Here is a 19,488-nt window from a genome sequence, read left to right on the forward strand (position 1 = left end):
CTCTACCTTAGTGGGGAAAAGACAGGAAAAGGATGGTCCCATATGGGACAAACCAATTAAGCCCAATATACAAACAATACAACCCCCCCACCTCTGCTTTCCGCAGGGATTGCTCCCTACGCATCCCCCCCCTCTGCTTTCCGCAGGGATCGCTCCTACGTGACTCCCTTGTCCATTCGTCCTCCCCATCGCTCCCCACTGATCTCCCTCCTGGCACTTATCCTTGTAAATGGAACAAGTGCTACACATGCCCTTACACTTCCTCCCTCACTACCATTCAGGGTCCCAGACAGTCCTTCCAGGTGAGGCGACACTTCACCTGTGAGTCGGCTGGGGTGATACTGCGTCCGGTGCTCCCGATGTGGCCTTCTATATATTGGCGAGACCCGACGCAGACTGGGAGACCGCTTTGCTGAACACCTACGCTCTGTCCGCCAGAGAAAACTGGATCTCCCAGTGGCCACACGTTTTAATTCCACATCCCATTCCCATTCTGACATGTCTATCCACGGCCTCCTCTACTGTAAAGATGAAGCCACACTCAGGTTGGAGGAACAACACCTTATATTCCGTCTGGGTAGCCTCCAACCTGATGGCATGAACATCGACTTCTCTAACTTCCGCTAATGCCCCACCTCCCCCCCGTACCCCATCCGTTATTTATTTATACACACACATTCTTTCTCTCACTCTCCTTTTTCTCCCTCTGTCCCTCTGACTATACCCCTTGCCCATCCTCTGGGTTCCCCCCTTTCTTTCTCCCTGGGCCCCCTGTCCCATGATCCTCTCATATCCCCTTTGCCAATCACCTGTCCAGCTCTTGGATCCATCTCCCCCCCCCCCCCCACCGTCTTCTCCTATCATTTTGGATCTCCCCCTCCCCCTCCCACTTTCAAATCTCTTACTAACTCTTCCTTCAGTTAGTCCTGACGAAGGGTCTCGGCCTGAAACGTCGACTGTACCTCTTCCTAGAGATGCTGCCTGGCCTGCTGCGTTCGCCAGCAACTTTGATGTGTGAAGCCCAATATACGGGATGTCCTGGCAAATACGGGGCAGTTGGCAACCCTATGTTCAAGTTCAACAGTGCGTGACAGGGAGTGAGGAAAGGTGCAGCTGACTCATATTGTTTCCTCGCGGCCCGGTAGCTCATGTTTTACAGCCCGTTACCGGTCCGTGGCCTGGTGGTTGGGGACCGCTGTCCTAACCAGCTGAATCACCATCTGGTATGTTAAGCATCTGACCACAAGTCCCCTACAAAGGATTGCAAGGACTGCTGAAAGCATCATTGGGGTCTCTTTCCACCATTCACAGATATTAATTGGGAGTGATGTGTACATAGGACCCTTAGCATTGTCATTGATATCTCCCATTCGTCCAACAATCTCTTTGATCCCCTACCATCAGGCCAGAGGTACTGTAGCATTCAGATAAAAACAGTTAGGATGGGAAACAGCTTCTCCCAGGCTGTAAGACTACCGAACTCTCTTGGAAGTGCCAGTAGCGTTATACCCTTTGTTTTTTAACTTGTAAATGCACATTATTATTTGTTAATTTACTACTTTATGGTGATGTGTATTGAGTTATATTAACTGTGTTGTGTACCTTGGTCCAATGGAACATTATTTTGGCAGTACAGGTTTCTCCCACTATCCGAAGGTAGATCGTTCCTCTGAAATCATTCGTAAGCCGAAATGGCATACAGTGAAGAAGCAATTACCCTTAATTTATATGGGAAAAATTTTTGAGCGTTCCTAGACCCAAAAAAAACCTACCAAATCATACCAAATAGCACATAAAACCTAAACTAACACTAACATATAGTAAAAGCAGGAATGATATGATAAATACACAGCCTATATAAAGTAGAAATAATGTATGTACAGTGTAGTTTCACTTACAGAATCAGGAAGATTTAGCCAAAACTGATTTATAGAAAAAAATCGGCCCGTACACGCATGCGCACACAACTGTCCGCGCAAGGCTTCACGCGTGGTAGTCTTTCTCAGAGTAAACACAAGTTTAAAGCAGGCGTCTTTTTTCGTTAAAGCGAAAATCCTCTTTCGGTTAACAAAGCAGGTACTAGTGTAGGTCTTTCGTAAAAGCGAAGTGGCGTAAAGCGAACGTTCGTAAAGTGGGGGACACCTGTATACATGTTTACATTGGAATGAAATAATTTGAACTTGATAGAACACTAGTGTAGGTGTGGATGTTAGAATAGTACGAGTTTGTGAATTTTGCCCCTTTGTGACAACAATAAAAAAAATGCTGGTCAGAATATGTTTAACTTGTGTTGCCCTCAGGATGGTTGGAATTGAGGATGATTTGATTTCTGGCTCAGCAATAGCTGATGATGCCATTGTGTGACCTGGACAGTCGTCCATAACTGCAGTTGTATCTTTTCAAGGAGGTTTCTCTACCAAGTAGCTTCTTACCATGGCAGAGTTCAGGAGCTGTTGAGCAACTTGGACCTGTCAGTGGAGCCAGCTAGCTGTAATTACAGTCTTGGTGCTGGCTTGAGATAGGATATTTTCCACATATCCCAGCAGTGGATTTGGATGGTTTTGCAGAAGACAGCATTGATAGTTTATTTTGCATTGTAGGGGAATTAAGTGTTTTGGGGAAAAGGCAGGTAGGTGGAGATGAGTCTATGGCCAGATCAGCCATGATCTTATTGAATGGTGGAGCAGGCTCAATGGGCCAGATGGCCTACTCCTGTTCCTATTTCTTGTGTTATTTCTAGTGCTCTGAAGTGCTTACAAAAAGTGTAGATCTCAGAAGTGCGTAGAGAAGGTTCACTGCTCTCCAGTAGATAGGAAATTAATGCCAGTTTGGTGGTCTTAATATTAAACACTTCAGTTGAAAAAGTCGAATTTGGCACATTGATTGTGAATTTTATCAACAATATCTGCCTTTGTCGAGGGCTGGCTTCTGAGGATTTGAAAAGTGGAGCATGTTTTCCAGGATTTATTCTTGCATCAACATTCTCTGAAAGTGGGGGGAGGGGGGCGCGCATGGTGAGGTGCGAGTGTTAGTTTTGTCCTGTAAATTAGCTCCAGTAATGGCAAACTGGTTGGGGTGAACTATTGCAGTTCAAAAACAGTGTGAAGAGTGTTAGGGCAGTCATGTTAGTTTGCTTGACATCGGACTGCACTGAGATTGGCTTTTAATAAACTCATTGGTTAAAATTGTGGCTGTAAAAATGTAGCAGACGTAAACTGGAGATGAACTTTTGAAGGGGATCAAATTTGAGAATACTCCATAGTCCCTTTTGATTGTGTGGTTATTTGAATATGTTAAACAAATTACTTTTCATCCAGATGAAAATTAGTGTAAAGTTGTGGTTAAAGGTTTTAAAACGGCAGTGGTTTATACAGAGCTTATAATAAGCTCTGTGTTAGGTATTTTTTTAAATCAGTCTCATGAAATTCTGTTTTGGTTTTCCTTTACTAGATGCCCCCTCATTATAGTCAGCAGAGCATGAGTGGCTACTGCCAGCAGGGCCAGCAACCTTACTACAATCAACAGCAGCAACAACCTTCATCATATGTGCAGCAGGCACAACAGAGGTACCAAGCACAGCAGGTATGTTTATCTACTTAAATTCCAGAATAATCTATTGGCTTGGAAACCAACAGCAAAGAATAGTAAATTGCTTACTTTTCACTTAATACTGGCAGGATTGATACTTAGATGGAATGTTCACTAATTTGTTTAATTGAAAATGGTGTTTAAATGTTTTGAGTTATTTTTATGCAATAGGTCAATACCTATTGTGTTACTTCTATTAAAACAGTGGATTCCAGTTAATTGGGTCACTGGTTAATCGTGGTAGCTGCTTATTTGGGATAACTCTTTTTAAAAAAAAACACTAATCAAGAATATAGCCGGGATTCCTTTTGCCTATTTGAGACACTATGCCGCTTGATTGGATCAGGAAACCATTGTCAAACAGGTTTCTAACTGGTGTCACTTGAGTGCACTTGCGTAGCCATTAGAGACTATACCATGCTTAGAGCAAACAGTTTTTAAATAGCATTAGTTTGGTGTGCTTATGTTCAAAAAGCAGTGAATTTTGTCACTGATAGCTGGTGAGAAATGAGCAGTAAGACAATTCGGAACAGTCTGCTCACTACGGTTTCAAGGATTCAGGCTTGGCAAGCCAGAAGCAGTCCAGGATGAAAATGAAACACTTCCACTACTTCACAAGTCAGAAACTATGAAGAATTTGAAGGTATCGACAGTCATTTTGAATGTTACAATGAAAATAAACTTCTGGAGGATGCAATCATCCCTTGCATTGCATGACAGCAGTCCATTATTTGCACTAGATGTCTGCTCTGATTTTGTTCATTGCATACACTGGATGAATTCCTCCAAAGATAACTATTAGAAATTAGAGCTTTAGTACTGTTGGTAGTGTTCTCATTTGTTCTGTTTTCATTGAAATATGTATCTTATTTGTTACTTACACAGTAGCTTGTTTTTTTAAAAAAATGCATTTTTAACTATTTCCATGAAACCGGCCATTTGAGACAGTTGCTTATTTGGGCCAAAAATGTACTGGTCCCCAATGTATCCCAATAACTGAAATCCACTGCTTTTTATTAAAAAAAAGACGATTGCATCTGATTCCCAGATACTTATGTCATCTTGATGGTGATTAATTTATTTGATAAATTGAAGCCGTGTGATCATAAACACTGAAGTATACGAGAAAATACAGCAACTTTTCCTGTTCTGTTGTTTGGCTGATTAATTGCTTGCTCAAGTGAAAAAAGTAACCAAGGCATCAGTTTTAAGAACTGATTGCACAGAAGTAATAAGTTTTGAAATTTACTTTGAGGGAAAATAGCTTAAAATTTTTGTTTTTTTCTTGAGTCAGGTGCCTCATTATTTCTACTCAACTTCAAATTTATGACTTTGCAAAAAATTGATTTTTTTGTAAACACAAGAGATTCTGCAGATGCTGGAAATCCAGAGCAATACACCCAGAATGCTGGAGGAACTCAGCAGGTCAGGTAGCATCTATGAAAATGAATAAGCAATTGACGTTTTAGGCTGAGACCCTTCTTCAATTTTTCTTCTGTTTGAGTGTGCCGACTTGTTACTCTATATTGGACTAGGAAGTGAGAGCAAACAGATTTATGAAAATTATGTACAAAATAACCATTTTACAAATGTCTTACCTGTATGAAAAGAAAAATGGTTATCATTTATTGAAAAGTTGCAATATTTGCTATCTATAATGAAAGCCTTTTAAATTACATTTGTAATTCTGGAAGAGCTATAGAAGATGATTATGGTGGGAGGGATAGTCATAACTGTTGAAGCCTTGAAGCTAGTTTCACTTATATGCAGCCTTTTGTATTTGTAGTCTCATTGAACACTCGACATGAGGCTCTAACCAAAACATCTCAGCTGATGGAAGGTGCCTCCAGGAAAAATATGCTCATGATATTGTTGTGTACTGACCCTTACTGCATGACATATGTATATTCAGAAAAGATTACCAGGCAGAAGGAAAATGGATCCAAGAATGTTGAAAACGAATTTGCAGGTAGACAAAGGAAAAGATTCTAGTTAGTTCTTGAAGCCTCCTTGGGGGAAAAATGTAACATTTTGACTGTTTCCTGGGAATCCCTGGTTCTTAACCAGATAAAAGGTGAGAAGGAACATTTGGAATTATGTTAAGAACCTCAAGTCCTTGCATAAAAAGGCCAAGCATAATGGGTTTGAAGGTACATACTGTATTTCAAGCTGCTCACCTGTCCTATCAGGCAACTTCTGTACCAACTGCAAAAGTGTGTGTGTTTCGTATATTGACCTCCTAAGAGCCTGCAGAACTGGTGTGGAAGCAAATCATCTTGGGTCCTAGGGAATGCATAGAAAGCAGATGAAAGCATATTTGGGTATTGAACCTAAAAAATTATGTACCAAGATGGAAATTGAGGAACCTAATAGAAATACTACTTTTTTTCCCCAGAAGTCATAAGTCTAATGTTGGGTTATTTTATAATAGTTTGTCCATAAAGGTTTTATGATTTTAAATCTGCCCATAGATACTTACAAATATTTGTAAACGTGGGCATAGGAGTAAAATGCTGGGTTTAAACTGATATTGTGGATCCCATGCTCATTTTCCGTTTAGTAGAAAGCTTGGGTTTACCTAGACAGATAATGTCATGATCATAGTGTCTCCTTTGGTGGTGGTTAAATAGACAGGAGTTCTTCAAGATGGGAAGGACTTTAGGTACACTACTACAGAGCTGTTGAGTTATAAAAGAGTAGATGTGGAGAAGCTATTATTACTGTAGGAAAGAAGAAAACTGAGTTTATAAAGGAAGGATGGTTGGTAATAAGTCTTTGAAAATACAAAGTGAAGGTAATTACTCAAGCATGAACGACACTATTTCCGTGTACTGACTTCTGATGTAATGAGTTGAGATATTCATGAAGGTTACTTCTTTTAGTTATTTAGTTGTCCACCTTGTGTTCGTAGTTGGGTGCAGCCTGGATACAGATGTTAGAATATGAAGATAAGAATTTTCTTTGTTTGTATATGGGTGATAGATGTTGCCAGCCGAACCTTACGGCCTTTAGAAAGGTATTGATACACTCTCTTCTGGTTCTTTTGCATAATGTGATGATGGCACTCACACAGTGCTGTTAGAAAAGCAATTCAAGTTCTAAGTGAAGGATATTGGGAAGTCAAGATAAGTTGTGACTAGGAGAAAAAATAACAAGTGGTCTCTTGCAATTCCCCTTCAAGGCGGTGAATTGTTGTTGAACATCACTTGCATGGCCATTAGAAACTACACCATGCTTAGAGCAATTAAATGGTGTCAGTTGCATATGTTTGTGTCCAAAAAGCAGCAATTTTTTTGTCATTAATAGTGGTGAAAAATAAGTAATAAAGACAATTCAGAACTGTTTTGCTCATTGTAGTTTCAAGCATTTTGGCTTTGAGTTGCCAAAACGACTGGGAGTGAAAATGAAACAATTTTACTACTTCAACAAGTTAGTAATTTTGAAGAATTTGAAGGCCTTGACAATCAACTTGAATGTTATAATGAGAATAAAGATTTGGAAGAAGCAATGGTCAAAAGTATTATATGAAGGTAGTCATTATCTGCACAAGGTGTCTGCGCAGCTTTTGTTCATTTCCAGTCAATCAAAATAACACTATGAATATCTCCTATAATTTTAAGAACAAATGCATAGTTTTATAGTACTGTAGTATTATTAGTAGTGTTCTAATTTGTACTCATTTAAATGGCAGTTTGCCTTTTTATCTTTTTAACTACTTCTTTGAAACTTCGGCAAATTGGGGCAGCCGCTTAATTGAGCTAAGATGTACTGGTTCCAATGTGTCCCAATTAACTAGCATCCACTGTATATTCAAAGCTGATATTAATGTAAGGTTTGGCTGTAATTGACTTGAAAAGGTTGAGGGTAATGTATTGTTTCACTGAATGCAGATACAAAAATAGTTGCTGATGTAACTTAAAAGCCATGTAGTCCCATAACTAAGTCTAGCGTTTGTATGTGTTACTTTGATCATCAAAACCATGTTCCTTGACAGTTTTTTTAAAAACTTGAACTCCATCTGCTTCAATTTACAATGTGAACTTGAATGATCTCTTACAGGAAGTCTCTTAACACATTTTCGATGGGTTACTCTGGTACTCAAAAATTCAATTTATCTTTCCTGCTTGTGTGTTGATTGCCTTTCTTAACCTCAAGTTAATCTAATACATTTCACAGCCAATTATTTCGAAGTTTATTTTGTGTTACATAAGCAAATATTACCATTTTGTGGAACCATCAAATAAAGAAAATGTTGTATCTACAAGTGGATTAAATAACTTTAAAATGTAATGCCCTATACATTTACTTTGTATGCATGTCAGTGTAATCAGTATCTATTTTTAACATTCACACATCTTTTAGCCTCCATAGTTTGAACAAGAGAATAAATATTCTGATGTTAGTTGAAGGATAAATTTTAGCATGACATCAGGAGAACTCTCCTGTAGAAGGAGAACATTAGAGCCGTCTGATAGTATTCCATTTACCTTAATTGCTGCTACATTGTGGGCTAGCAGTATAAATTTTGGCAGCAGAACAAAATAAAACTAAGCTTCTCCCAACTTATCTGTGAGGAAAATAGATTGATTGGCAGTTTGAGCAAGAGATAGAAGGTTAAATTTAATATGAAGCAATGAATTTTAAGAGAAAGCAACATGTATTTAACGGTTGCCTTTCCCATCCTTGGGACTTCCAGAGGAACCTTTCCTTCCCTAGGCCTTATCTGAGGACAAGGGTCAAAAGGAGTGCTGTAAAGTGTTTGTATCTTCAACAAGCTTCCTGCTGGAGTGGAGCTAATATATAGTGCAAATTGGGAAGTTGTTCAGCCCGCCTCACTGCAGAACAAGAGTTACTTCAGCTGTGGTCAGTGAGCTGCGGCAGGAGAGCATATGCATGCATTCTGAGTTTGAGCCCTGAGTCATTGTTGATTTATTCATTGAAGTGTGTCGCAGAATATGCTGAACATAGATAGTTATTTACCAACCTGTCCCAGGTGCATAACCCCACAAACAAACAATAAAATCTTTTATGAGAGCCGATGAATATAAAGCACTTTCCATATCTAGGGAGCCACCTCTCAATGAAGGCTTCATTAGTGATTAAAATATTCCATCACCTCTGATGTACCAGGGTAACTTTTGACTTCTTGAGGAAAAAAGTGTTTTATGAGATTTGTTTATTTCTCTCCTTTTTTTTCCTCCATCCAAGATGCACATTTGGAACCTTCTATTATCTTGCATCAGTCCTGTGCCCAATGATGTTTAAAATATTTTGATCAGATCCTCCAATGTTTGCACTTTCACTTCCATCACTACTCAATGTGGACCCAAGTGAAATCAGATTCTCTTTTTGTGCAAGCAAGCATGAAAAAATAGCCCCTGTGCGTTTTCTTTAACTTTGATATCTGGCTTTCCCTTCAAGAATAGAAATCCTTGATGAAGGCAGTAAGAAAAGTAGTAGGATACTGTGAAAGGTACAGCTGGTTTTAGAACATTTGGTGTGACTGAACTTTGAAAGGCAATCTGCAAGTGAAGGCTGTCTTGAATCATGGTGGATTTTGACATAATTTACACTGTGTAGAGAGGAAATAATTTTCTGTATGTAGTCAACAGATTGTGTTGGAATAGAATTTAAATGTCACTAATGGTCCACTGAACCTCATTGATACCCGGTCTTAAGCTGAAAGATGTGATCTTTGCCAACATTTTTCATTGCAGATCCATATGTTGTCTACAGTGAAGACTGTAATGGATTGGAACCAATGCATTTTGGCCCAATTAAGCAGCTGCCCCAAATAACTGAAATTTCATGGAAATAATTAAAAACATATTTTAAAAAAACAAACTGCCACTTAATTGAGTAACAGATTATGAAATTAAAAGAAATACAAAACAAATTAGAACACTAACAATACTACCACAGAACTATAAAACTGTATATTATAACCTAATAGTTATTGATGAATTCATTCAGTGTATGCTGCCATGTTCTTTTGATTGACTGTAAATGAACAAAATCAGCACAGACATCTCGTGCAGATAATAGAGTGCTTTCATACAAGTTTTCGATGATTACAGCCTTGGAATCTTCATTTTCAGTGTAACATCCAAGATGATTATTGATATCCTCAAATTTGTCGTTGTTGCTAACTTGTTGAATTAGTGAAATTGTTTCATTTTCACTCATGGCCATCTCTGGCATCTACAAGCCTAAATGCTTGAAACAGCAGTGAGCAAAACTGTTCCAAGTTGCCTTACTGCTTTTCTTGCTAGCTATCAGTGATTTTAAAAAAATGCTGCTTTTTGAACGCAAACACATGCAACAGACGCCATTTAAAAACTGTTTGTTTACAACTGCAAGTTATATTCTTTAATGGCCACATACTGAACATGACTGACGCTAGTTAGAAAGTCCTGGCCACAGTCTCCTGTCCCAATTAAGCGACATAGTGCCCCAAATAAACAGAGGAAATCCCGGCTATTTTTCGGTTTATGTTTTTCTCCCCCCCACCCCCCCATTTTGTTCTTTAAGTGTTGTCCCAATCAGCAGCTGCCCCAATTAACCAATGGCCTAATTAACTGAAATCCACTCTATTTGCAAAAATTAAATGAAATGCATCCAAGGAACCTGAAGCTCAGTAGTTTTTTTTCCCTCCAAGAAGAACAACCATGTCACCAACTAATAATGGTCCACATGAAGGGATCATTGATAAACAGTAATCAGATGTTGCTTGTTTCCTTGTAGTATACCATATGCATTTATGAGTTAGTATTAACATTTATATAAGCAATATAGGTATTTGTTCATCAAAATTCCTAACATTACAAAAAAGTGCCTTACCCAGGAGAAATTGAAATGTAAATTTAGCACAGTGTGCATACAAGTACAGGATGCAGACAATGGCGAAACACAAACCTTATGTTTCATAAATACACATACTTGGACAACTCGCTGTTTGCTCAGTAATTTACGTGTAAGTTGTATGGAAGCGTATGGTCATGCACTTTGGTAGAAGAAATGAAGGGTTGACTAATTTCTAAATGGAGAGAAAATACAAAAAGTGGAAGTGGAAAGGACCTAGGACTGCTTGTGCAGGATTCCCTAACAGTTAATTTGTAGGTTGAGTCTGTGATGAGGAAGGCAAATGCAATGATAGTATTTATTTTAAGAGGACTAGAGTATAAAAACAAGGATATAGTTTTGAAACTTTATAAAGCACTGGTGAGGCCTTACTTGGCTTATTGTGAATAAGTTTGAGCCCCTTATCTTAGGCTGTGCTGAAATTGGAGAGGGCTCAAAGGAGGTTCATGAAAATGATTCAAGCATTGAATGACTTGTCATATGAAGAGTGTTTGATGGCTCTGGTCCTGTATTCACAAGAATTCAGAAGAATGATGGGTGACTTCATTGAAACCTATCGAATTATTAAAGGCCTTAATAGAGTGTATGATGGGAAAATAAATTAGAACCTAATTAGAATCCATGTCCAGAGGAGACAGCCTCAGAATAGAGGGGTGTCCTTTTAAAACAAAGATGAGAAGGAATTTCTTTAGCCAGAGAGTGGTGAACCTGTGGAATTCTTTGCCACAGGCAGCTGTGGAAGCCAAGTCTTCATGCATATTTAAGTCAGAGGTTGGGGCTGAGAGGAAAATTGGATCATCCATGATGAAATGGTGGATCAGACTCATTGAAACATAAAACATAGAAAACCTATAGCACAATACAGGCCCTTCGGCCTACAATGCTGTGCCGAACATATACGTACTTTAGAAATTACGTAGGGTTACTCACAACCCTCTATTTTTCTAAGCTCCGTGTACCTATCCAGGAGTCTTTTAAAAGACCCTGTTGTATCCACCTCCACCACCGTCGCCAGCAGCCCATTTCACGCACTCACCACTCTGTTTTACCCTTGACATCGCCTCTGTACCTACTTCCAAGCACCTTAAAACAGTAAACACAAGGAATTTTGCAGATGCGGAAATTCAAGCAACACACATCAAAGTTGCTAGTGAACACAGCAGGCCAGGCAGCATCTCTAGGAAGAGGTATAGTCGACATTTTGGGCCAAGACCCTTCATCAGGACGAAGGGTCCTGACGAAGGGTCTCGGCCTGAAACATCGACTGTACCTTCTCCTAGAGATGCTGCCTGGCCTGCTGCGTTCACCAGCAACTTTGATGTGTATTACCTTAAAACTGTGTCCTCTTGTGTTAGCCATTTCAGCCCTGGAGAAAAAGCCTCTAACTATCCACACGATCAATGCCTGTCATCATCTTATACACCTCTATCAGGTCACCTCTCATCCTCCGTCGCTCCAAGGAGAAAAAGCCAACTTCACTCAACCTATTCTCATAAGGCATGCTAGTCAATCCAGGCAACATCCTTGTAAATATCCTCTGCACCTTTTCTGTAGTTTCCACATCCTTCCTGTAATGAGGTGACCAGAACTGAGCACAGTACTCCGAGTGGAGTCTGACCAGGGGCCTAAATAGCTGTAACATTACCTCTCGCTGTTGAACTCAATCAGGCTATGTACAGGTGGAGGAAATTCAACACTGTCTCCTCAGGAGTTGTTTGACTTGATGGGCCAAATGATCTTATTCTGCGTCCATATCTTATGGTGTTGTAATTAAACAACATTTATACATGCAAGTACAGGATGCAGACATAAAAAGTCACCTAAAAATACTTCTGCATATTATCTTTTAAAATAGCACATTTTAGCTATTTACTGGTATTTTTTTTACCCGGTCCTTCCTTTCCTGTTTATTTAAGATAATAATCAGCTGGTAACAACCTCGTTTATCAACGTAAAGGCAATGACATTCAGCTCATGTACAGAGAGTTCCAATGAGTGTCCTTGTTGCAGTTGATTCTTACTATTCCATCTTGCAGGCTCTTCTGATAACATTAAAATTCTTTCATCAGCAGTAAATCAATGCCACTCCAATCGGCTGGTGGTGTGTGCTACTTGATCTGTAAAATGCTTATTTTAGTCATTTTAATTATTACATATCTATCATGTACATAATTCTTAGCAATCCCCTGTAATAAAGTAAGGTGCACATACTCAAACTTTGAGGTTCATTGATACCGAGAGAAAAGTGAAGCTTTGCAAACTTGACTTTAATTTGGAAACGCCTCTTCAGTATGCTTCCCCACTGCCTTTTGCCTGAATCATCTTCTATTTCCTGTGGATTGCCACAACAACTTAACATTTACTGTGGTGCTAGAAAGTTGGTGAACCCTTTTGAAATTTCTCTATTTTGCATAAATAATAAACCTAAAATGTGATTAGATCTTCATGCAAGTCCTGAAACTAGATAAAGAGAACCTAATTAAACAAATAACACAAAAACATTATACTTCATTTACTTATTGAGAAAAATGATCCAATGTTACACGTATTTATTGGAAGTATGCGAACCTCCAGGATTATCAGTTCATTTAAAGGGGAAATTAGAGTCAGGTGTTTCAGTCAATGAGAGTGTGGGAAGCCCTGCCCTATTTAAAGAACATAAACCTGGGCCTTCACTATCAAAGTCTGATCTTCACCACACAGGTTTTCAGAAGCGTGCTATGCCTCGATCAAAGGAAATTTCTGGTCGAATTAATACTATTAAAGATGATTACCTAAATTTTTGTATCTATTTCTGGTGGTATCAATTTTTATCCCTAAATCTTTTTTTGATATTATTGATTCTAAAATTTCTTCATGCATATGGCAGAATAGAAATCCCAGGTTAAGCAAGAAATATTTCCAGAAATCAAAAAAAGAAGGCGGTTTGGCTTTGCCGAATCTTAGATTTTACTACTGGGCAATCAACATTCGATATTTAACATTTTGGACTCAAGAATTGGATGAAATTCAGTGTCCACGATGGATGAACCTTGAGCGGGAGTCTGTACAGGGTTTTTCATTGGCTTCTATTCTAGGAGCTGCGCTTCCCTTTGCACTTACTAAATTGAATAAACAAATGATAAATCCAATAACTCAACATACAATACGAATATGGTTTCAATTTCATAAATTCTTCGGATTGAACAAATTTATCCTGTCAAGTCCTATTATATCTAGTTTTTTCTTTCAACCATCTAGAATTGATCAAGCTTTTCTTTTATGGAAAACAAAGGGAATAACATGTTTTCGTGATTTATTCATGGATGATTGTTTTATGTCTTTCGAACCGTTGTCTAATAAATACAATTTGCCTAGATCACACTTTTTCAGATGTTTACAGATTAGAAACTTTTTGAACACTACTTTATCTACCTTTCCGATAGCGCATCAAGTTGAAGTTACAGAAAAATTTTTAGGTTTAAACCCCTATCAGAAGAGTTTAATAGCAATTATTTATGATCTGATTACGAAAATACCTCTAGGTACACCTGGTAAAATTAAGTATGAGTGGGAAAGAGAACTTCAAATATCTTTATCTACAGAGAAAAGGAAAATATTCTTCAATTTGTCAATACTTCCTCAATGTGTGCCAGACACGCCTTGATACAATTTAAGGTGGTTCACAGGGCTCATATGTCCAAGGATAAGCTAGCTCATTTTTATTGCCACATAAATCCTGTTTGTGATAGATGTAAATCTGAGGTAGCTTCCTTGAAATATATTTGATATTATTTCAGTAGTTCTGTGTGTTGATTTACAACCTCACCCTATTACTGCAATTTTTGAACTACCAGTGATAGACTCTAGTCGTTTATCCTTGTCAGCTTGTCATCTAATTGCATTTGTTACATTAATAGCCAGAAGATCCATTTTATTTAAATGGAAAGACTCTGATCCCCCCCACTACATTTCAGTAGTTTTCTCAAACGATAGCATGCCTAAACTTGGAAAAAATTAGGAGTGGTACTATGGATCCTTCGGTTAAATTTGAAGAAACTTGGAGGCCATTTATTCAGTATTTTCATATGATGTAAGTTGACCCTTTCTGAATCCTTTGTAATAATTTTTTTATTCATGTATAGAGGAGCGGAGTTAACGACAAGTAATCTTATCCGATGTAATATGACAGCCCATGCTTTGTTTTTTTTGGGTTTTTTTTTTAGTTTTTCTTTAGTTTAGGGGGTTTTCTTTTTTTTTCTCTTTATAAAATATCTTTTTCGTGGTCAGTTACTTGAGATTGGTAGGCTAAACTATATTTGTTACTTGGAATCCGTGCTTGTTCATGTTAACTGTTATTATTGTAATCCTGATCTCTATGTATCATTACTATTATTGTTATGTTTAATTCTGAAACTTAATAAAAAGATTGGAAAAAAAAGAAAGGAAATTTCTGAGGACCTCAGAAAAAAAGTTGTTGATCCTCACCAAGCTTCAAAAAAGATGCAAAAACATTTTTAAAGAGTTTGTGCTCCACCAATCCACAGTTAGACAGATGGTGTACAAATGGAGGAAATTCAACACCGTTGCTACTCTGTTCAGGGGTGGTTGACCAACAAAAATCCCTCCAAGAGCAAGGCATGTAATATTCCAGGAGGTCAGAGAGCCCCAGGGTGACATCTAGGAGCTGCAGGCCTCTCTTGCATTGACTAATGTCAGTCTTCATGAGTCAACCATCAGGCAAACACTGAGCAACAATAGTGTGCATGGTGCGATTACAAGGAGAAAGCTACTACTCTCCAAGAAGAACACTGCTGCTTGTCTAAAGTTTGCTAAAGACCATGTTGATGAGCCAGAAGGCTATTTGAAGGATGTTCTGTGGATGGATGAATCCAAAATAAAATGTTTTGGCTTAAATGAGAAAACATTATGTTTGGCAAAAAGCAAACACTGCATTCCAGCATAAGAACCTCATCCCATTTGTGAAACGTGGTGGCAGTGTCATGGTTTGGGCCTGCTTTGCTGCCTCAGGACCAGGATGGCTTGCCATCATTGATGGAAGTATGAAATCTGAGTTGTACCAGCAAATTCTGCAGGGAAATATCAGGGTATCCATCCATGAACTGAAGCTCAAGAGAAAGTGAGTCATGCAGCAAGGCAACAACCCAAAACACAAGTCAGTCTACTAAAGAATAGTTAAAGCAGAGGAAATTTTGCATTTTGGAATGGCCAAGTCCATGTCCTGACCTTAATCCGATAGAAATATTGTGGAAGTTTCTGAAGCAAGCAAGCCCACCCCACCGACATCACACAGTTGAAGCAGTTTTGTAAGGAGGAGTGGCCTAAAATTCCTCCAAGCCGATGTGCAGGACTTATCAACAGTTACCAGAAACGTTAGGTTGAATTTATTGCTGTACGAGGGGGTCACACCAGTTACTGAAAGCAAAGGTTCACGTACTTTTTCCAACAAATACATATACTATCGGATCTTAACAAGTAAATGAGCAAGTATAAATTTTGTATTACTAATTTAATTGGGTTCTTTTTATCCAGTTATAGGATGTGTGTGAAGATCTGATCACATTTTAGGTCATATTTATGCAGAAATAGAGAAAATTCTAAAGGGTTTACAAACTTTCTAGTACCACTATTGCAATGCTAATAGAGTCCAACTGGCAATCTTACATTGCTAATAATTATTAATTATTCATTTCATTGTTTATGTTATTACCTGACAATATGTATTTTTTCATTCTTCTTTGAAATTGAATGAAAGCATGTAAAGATTTTGGTATTACCTTTCTGCAGTGAGGGGAATGAAAAGTTTCATACTTTCATCTAGTAGCCAGTTACATAACCCATGTCAGGTGGAACATAGGTCTAAAGTAATAATAGTTTTAATATTGCCAAGGAGAGCTAAAGTACATTTTCTTCACTGGAGAGTATGTCAGATGGGGTTCAAAGGTTGAATGAATGTATCTTAATATTTGATTATTTTTCCTTATATGTTAAATGCTCTGGAGTTTGGAGTTCAATCTTCACAACCTAAAAATGTTATAGAAAGTGTCAGTGTAGTTGCCTTTATTCAAAAACTGCATGACTTGACCATGTCAACTTTGACGAGAATGGCCGGCTGGTGGCGCAATGACATCAGTGCCGGACTCTGGAACGGAGGTTCCCGGGTTCGAACCCAGTCGGGTCCGCTACTGGGTACGCTTTCCATTCGTGCCAGGTTGAGTGTTGAGATCGCAACTCGACCTCGTAAAATAAAGGTAAAACTACTGCGAAATGTCTGTGTGAGGAGTGGCGCGCCACACAGTCTCTCTCTCTCTCTCGCTCCGCGCCTCTTAAAGGCATGAAAAAGACATTGTCCTGCCAACATCGCACACGTGTGGACGCACACACACATACGCCAAAAAAAAAACTTTGACGAGAACAATCATTTGGAACTCAGTGACTTCAACATCCTTAAAAACTCCAGAGACAGGTTTTTGGAGAAGTAGCACTGATACTTTCAGTAACATTACATCTTTTGCAAAATATTTATATGAACAAAACTTGATGGGATAACAAGCAGCAACAGTATTTGTTTATTTACTTTACATTTATTGTACTTCCACACATGACTTGGCAAAATAAAGTGTTGCAAGGATGTTGGCAACCTCTCCATCTTTTCTTTAAATGTTCTTTTTAAATTTTTAAACCAAGCTGTAGTTGAGGTACAGTTTTAAAAAGAAGTGAGCCAGTGCTCAAAGTAAAATCAGCAAGGCAAATATTTGAACTGATTCATATTTATCAAGAATTTCAATTTATACCCAAGGCAGGGATTTCAGTGCACTCATAAGAGAAATTTGGAGAAGTAATTCAGTAATGAATTAATTGACGATATTGCCAAGTTTTTCAGGCTAATTTAGTTATATCAATGATAGCAGATGCTAGAAAGGAAAATGAATTTGTTGGCTGCTTTTGATAGATTCTTGTTTTTGATATTGTTATACAAATAAGAGGGAAAGAAAACTGATGCAGACCATCTCTGGGTTATGAACCCCTGTTACATGGACATCTGACATACGAATAACTTGATTATTCATCTTCATTTTGACAAATGGCAGAGCAAGTTTCCCCCTCTCTCCACTTTAGTAACTTTTTTTTCTTGTTGAGTCTTCTATTTTTGCTGGCATTCATTACAATACTGTGGAAGCATGCTTACTATATTGAGTGATGTTTGTGTATCTTCCGACATACAGTCATATGGTACCTCGGTGGCATAATGCTTAGTGTGACGCTTTTACAGCTCAGGACGTTGGAGTACAGAGTTCATTTCCAGTGTCATCTGTAAGGATTCTGTATGTCCTTCCTGTGGAATTTGTGGGTTTTCTCCAAGTGCTCCATTTTTCTCCCACAGTCCAAAGGCTTACTAGTTAGTAGGTTGATCAATCATTGTAAATTGTCACGTAATTAGCGCAAACATGAGGGAATCTGCAGATGCTGGAATTTCAAGCAACACACATAAAAATTGCTGGTGAACGCAGCAGGCCAGGCAGCATCTATAGGAAGAGGTACAGTTGACATCTCGGCCCGAAACGGCGACTGTACCTCTTCCTATAGATGCTGCCTGGCCTGCTGTGTTCACCAGCAATTTTTAATGTGTGTTGTCTCGTAATTAGGCCTGGGTTAAGTTGGGGGTTGCTGGGTGGCACAGCTCAAAGGCTGTAAGGGTCAATTCCGCATTGTATCTCAAGTAGGTAAATCAGTCAGTTACCTACCCATCTACCCTTTGGACACCCATATAAAGGAACTAGTTTGTTAACTGGAGAAGGCCTGTAGATAGTGTCTCTTCCAATGTGCTCCTGTGCCAATGATCCCTAACTTCACTTGTATCCAACTATTGTAGCTTTTGAATCATTGCAAAAATTCTAGGTCTTCGAATAAACATTATTGGAATGAAAATAAGAAGTTTTAAACAAAATACATCTACAACTGCAAGATTTGCATTCACCATTGGGTACATTTGTTCAACCTACTACTTTTCCCTGGCTAAGTGTGAAGAAATAGTTAAGTGCAAATATAATGGTCTGTCTTTGGACCCATTCTGTTTTTTTTTAAAAAAGAAAAGTATGAAGTATTAAATACCATTAGCTACATTCCCAAGATTGATATTTTACAGCAAAGACCTTTCTATTCGTCAGAAAGGTGATTAACCCAAATGCTTCTCCCTTTACAGGTGCTAACTGACCCGGTCAGTGTTTGTGATGGTTTCTAAACTTCTGACATCATGCCCAATATTTATGCAGTGGATTCTGGTTAACTGGGGCGTATCGGAATCAGTACATTTTGGCCCAGTTAAGTGGCTGCCCCAATTATCTGAAGTTTAATGGAAATCGTTAAAAAGATATTTAAAAAAAAAAGACAAACTGCTATTTAACTGAGTAACAAATTATACTGTACACTTAAGTGAAATACTATACAAATTAGAACACTGCCAATATTACTGCAGTACTATAAAACTCTGTTAGTTTATAATGGCTACTGACAGAGGAATTTATCAAATGTATGCTGGCATAGTACTCAATTGGTAAACTATCCATTCTTAGCCCCCAAAACATAGAGGTTTTATGTTTTTCCCAATAACCAACAATTTCTTTAATCAATTTCTGACCTACTTGAACAGCACAACACAATTATACAATCCATTTCTTTCATTCAACCTGTGATAGTATTGCATGTTTGCCAAAGGGAACCGTCTGGCATTGCACGATTAAAAGGCCCACTTTATTGGGATTGTAGACAACATCTGCACAAAATATTCTAAGTAAATCGGGGAGTTTTGTAGATTTCAGTGTTTCTGCACTTACACTGTCAGCACTACTTTTCTTGCTGTGTGCTTTCTTCAATTTAATGTGGTTTGTTCTTTTGCAGTGAGACTAACAGCCATCTGTTGCTTTAAAATCTTCATGAACCAACTTCTAAGCTAGATTTTCCAACTTACTTTTTTAACATCGGTCCACTGACACACACTCCCCATCCAGTGACAATGAAAAATTGAGAGCCTCTTTAATA

At 38.4% G+C, this 19,488-nt stretch overlaps 1 protein-coding gene across 10 annotated transcripts in view; it reads left to right on the forward strand.

Moving 5' to 3' along the window:
- The window catches only part of arid1b (AT-rich interactive domain 1B), a 416,405-nt gene that overhangs the window by 123,436 nt on the left and 273,481 nt on the right, over positions 1-19,488 (forward strand). For 9 of the 10 annotated variants that reach the window (XM_072265352.1, XM_072265356.1, XM_072265355.1 and 6 more), the window contains one exon: positions 3,451-3,582. The exons of the other annotated variant lie outside the window; for it this stretch is intronic. In XM_072265352.1, coding sequence (XP_072121453.1) covers positions 3,451-3,582 — 132 coding nt within the window. The remainder of the gene's footprint in view (positions 1-3,450; positions 3,583-19,488) is intronic. 10 annotated transcript variants of the gene reach the window in all.

This window comes from Mobula birostris, chromosome 8 (genome assembly GCF_030028105.1).
Source record: "Mobula birostris isolate sMobBir1 chromosome 8, sMobBir1.hap1, whole genome shotgun sequence".
NCBI classification, from domain to species: Eukaryota; Metazoa; Chordata; class Chondrichthyes; order Myliobatiformes; family Myliobatidae; genus Mobula; species Mobula birostris.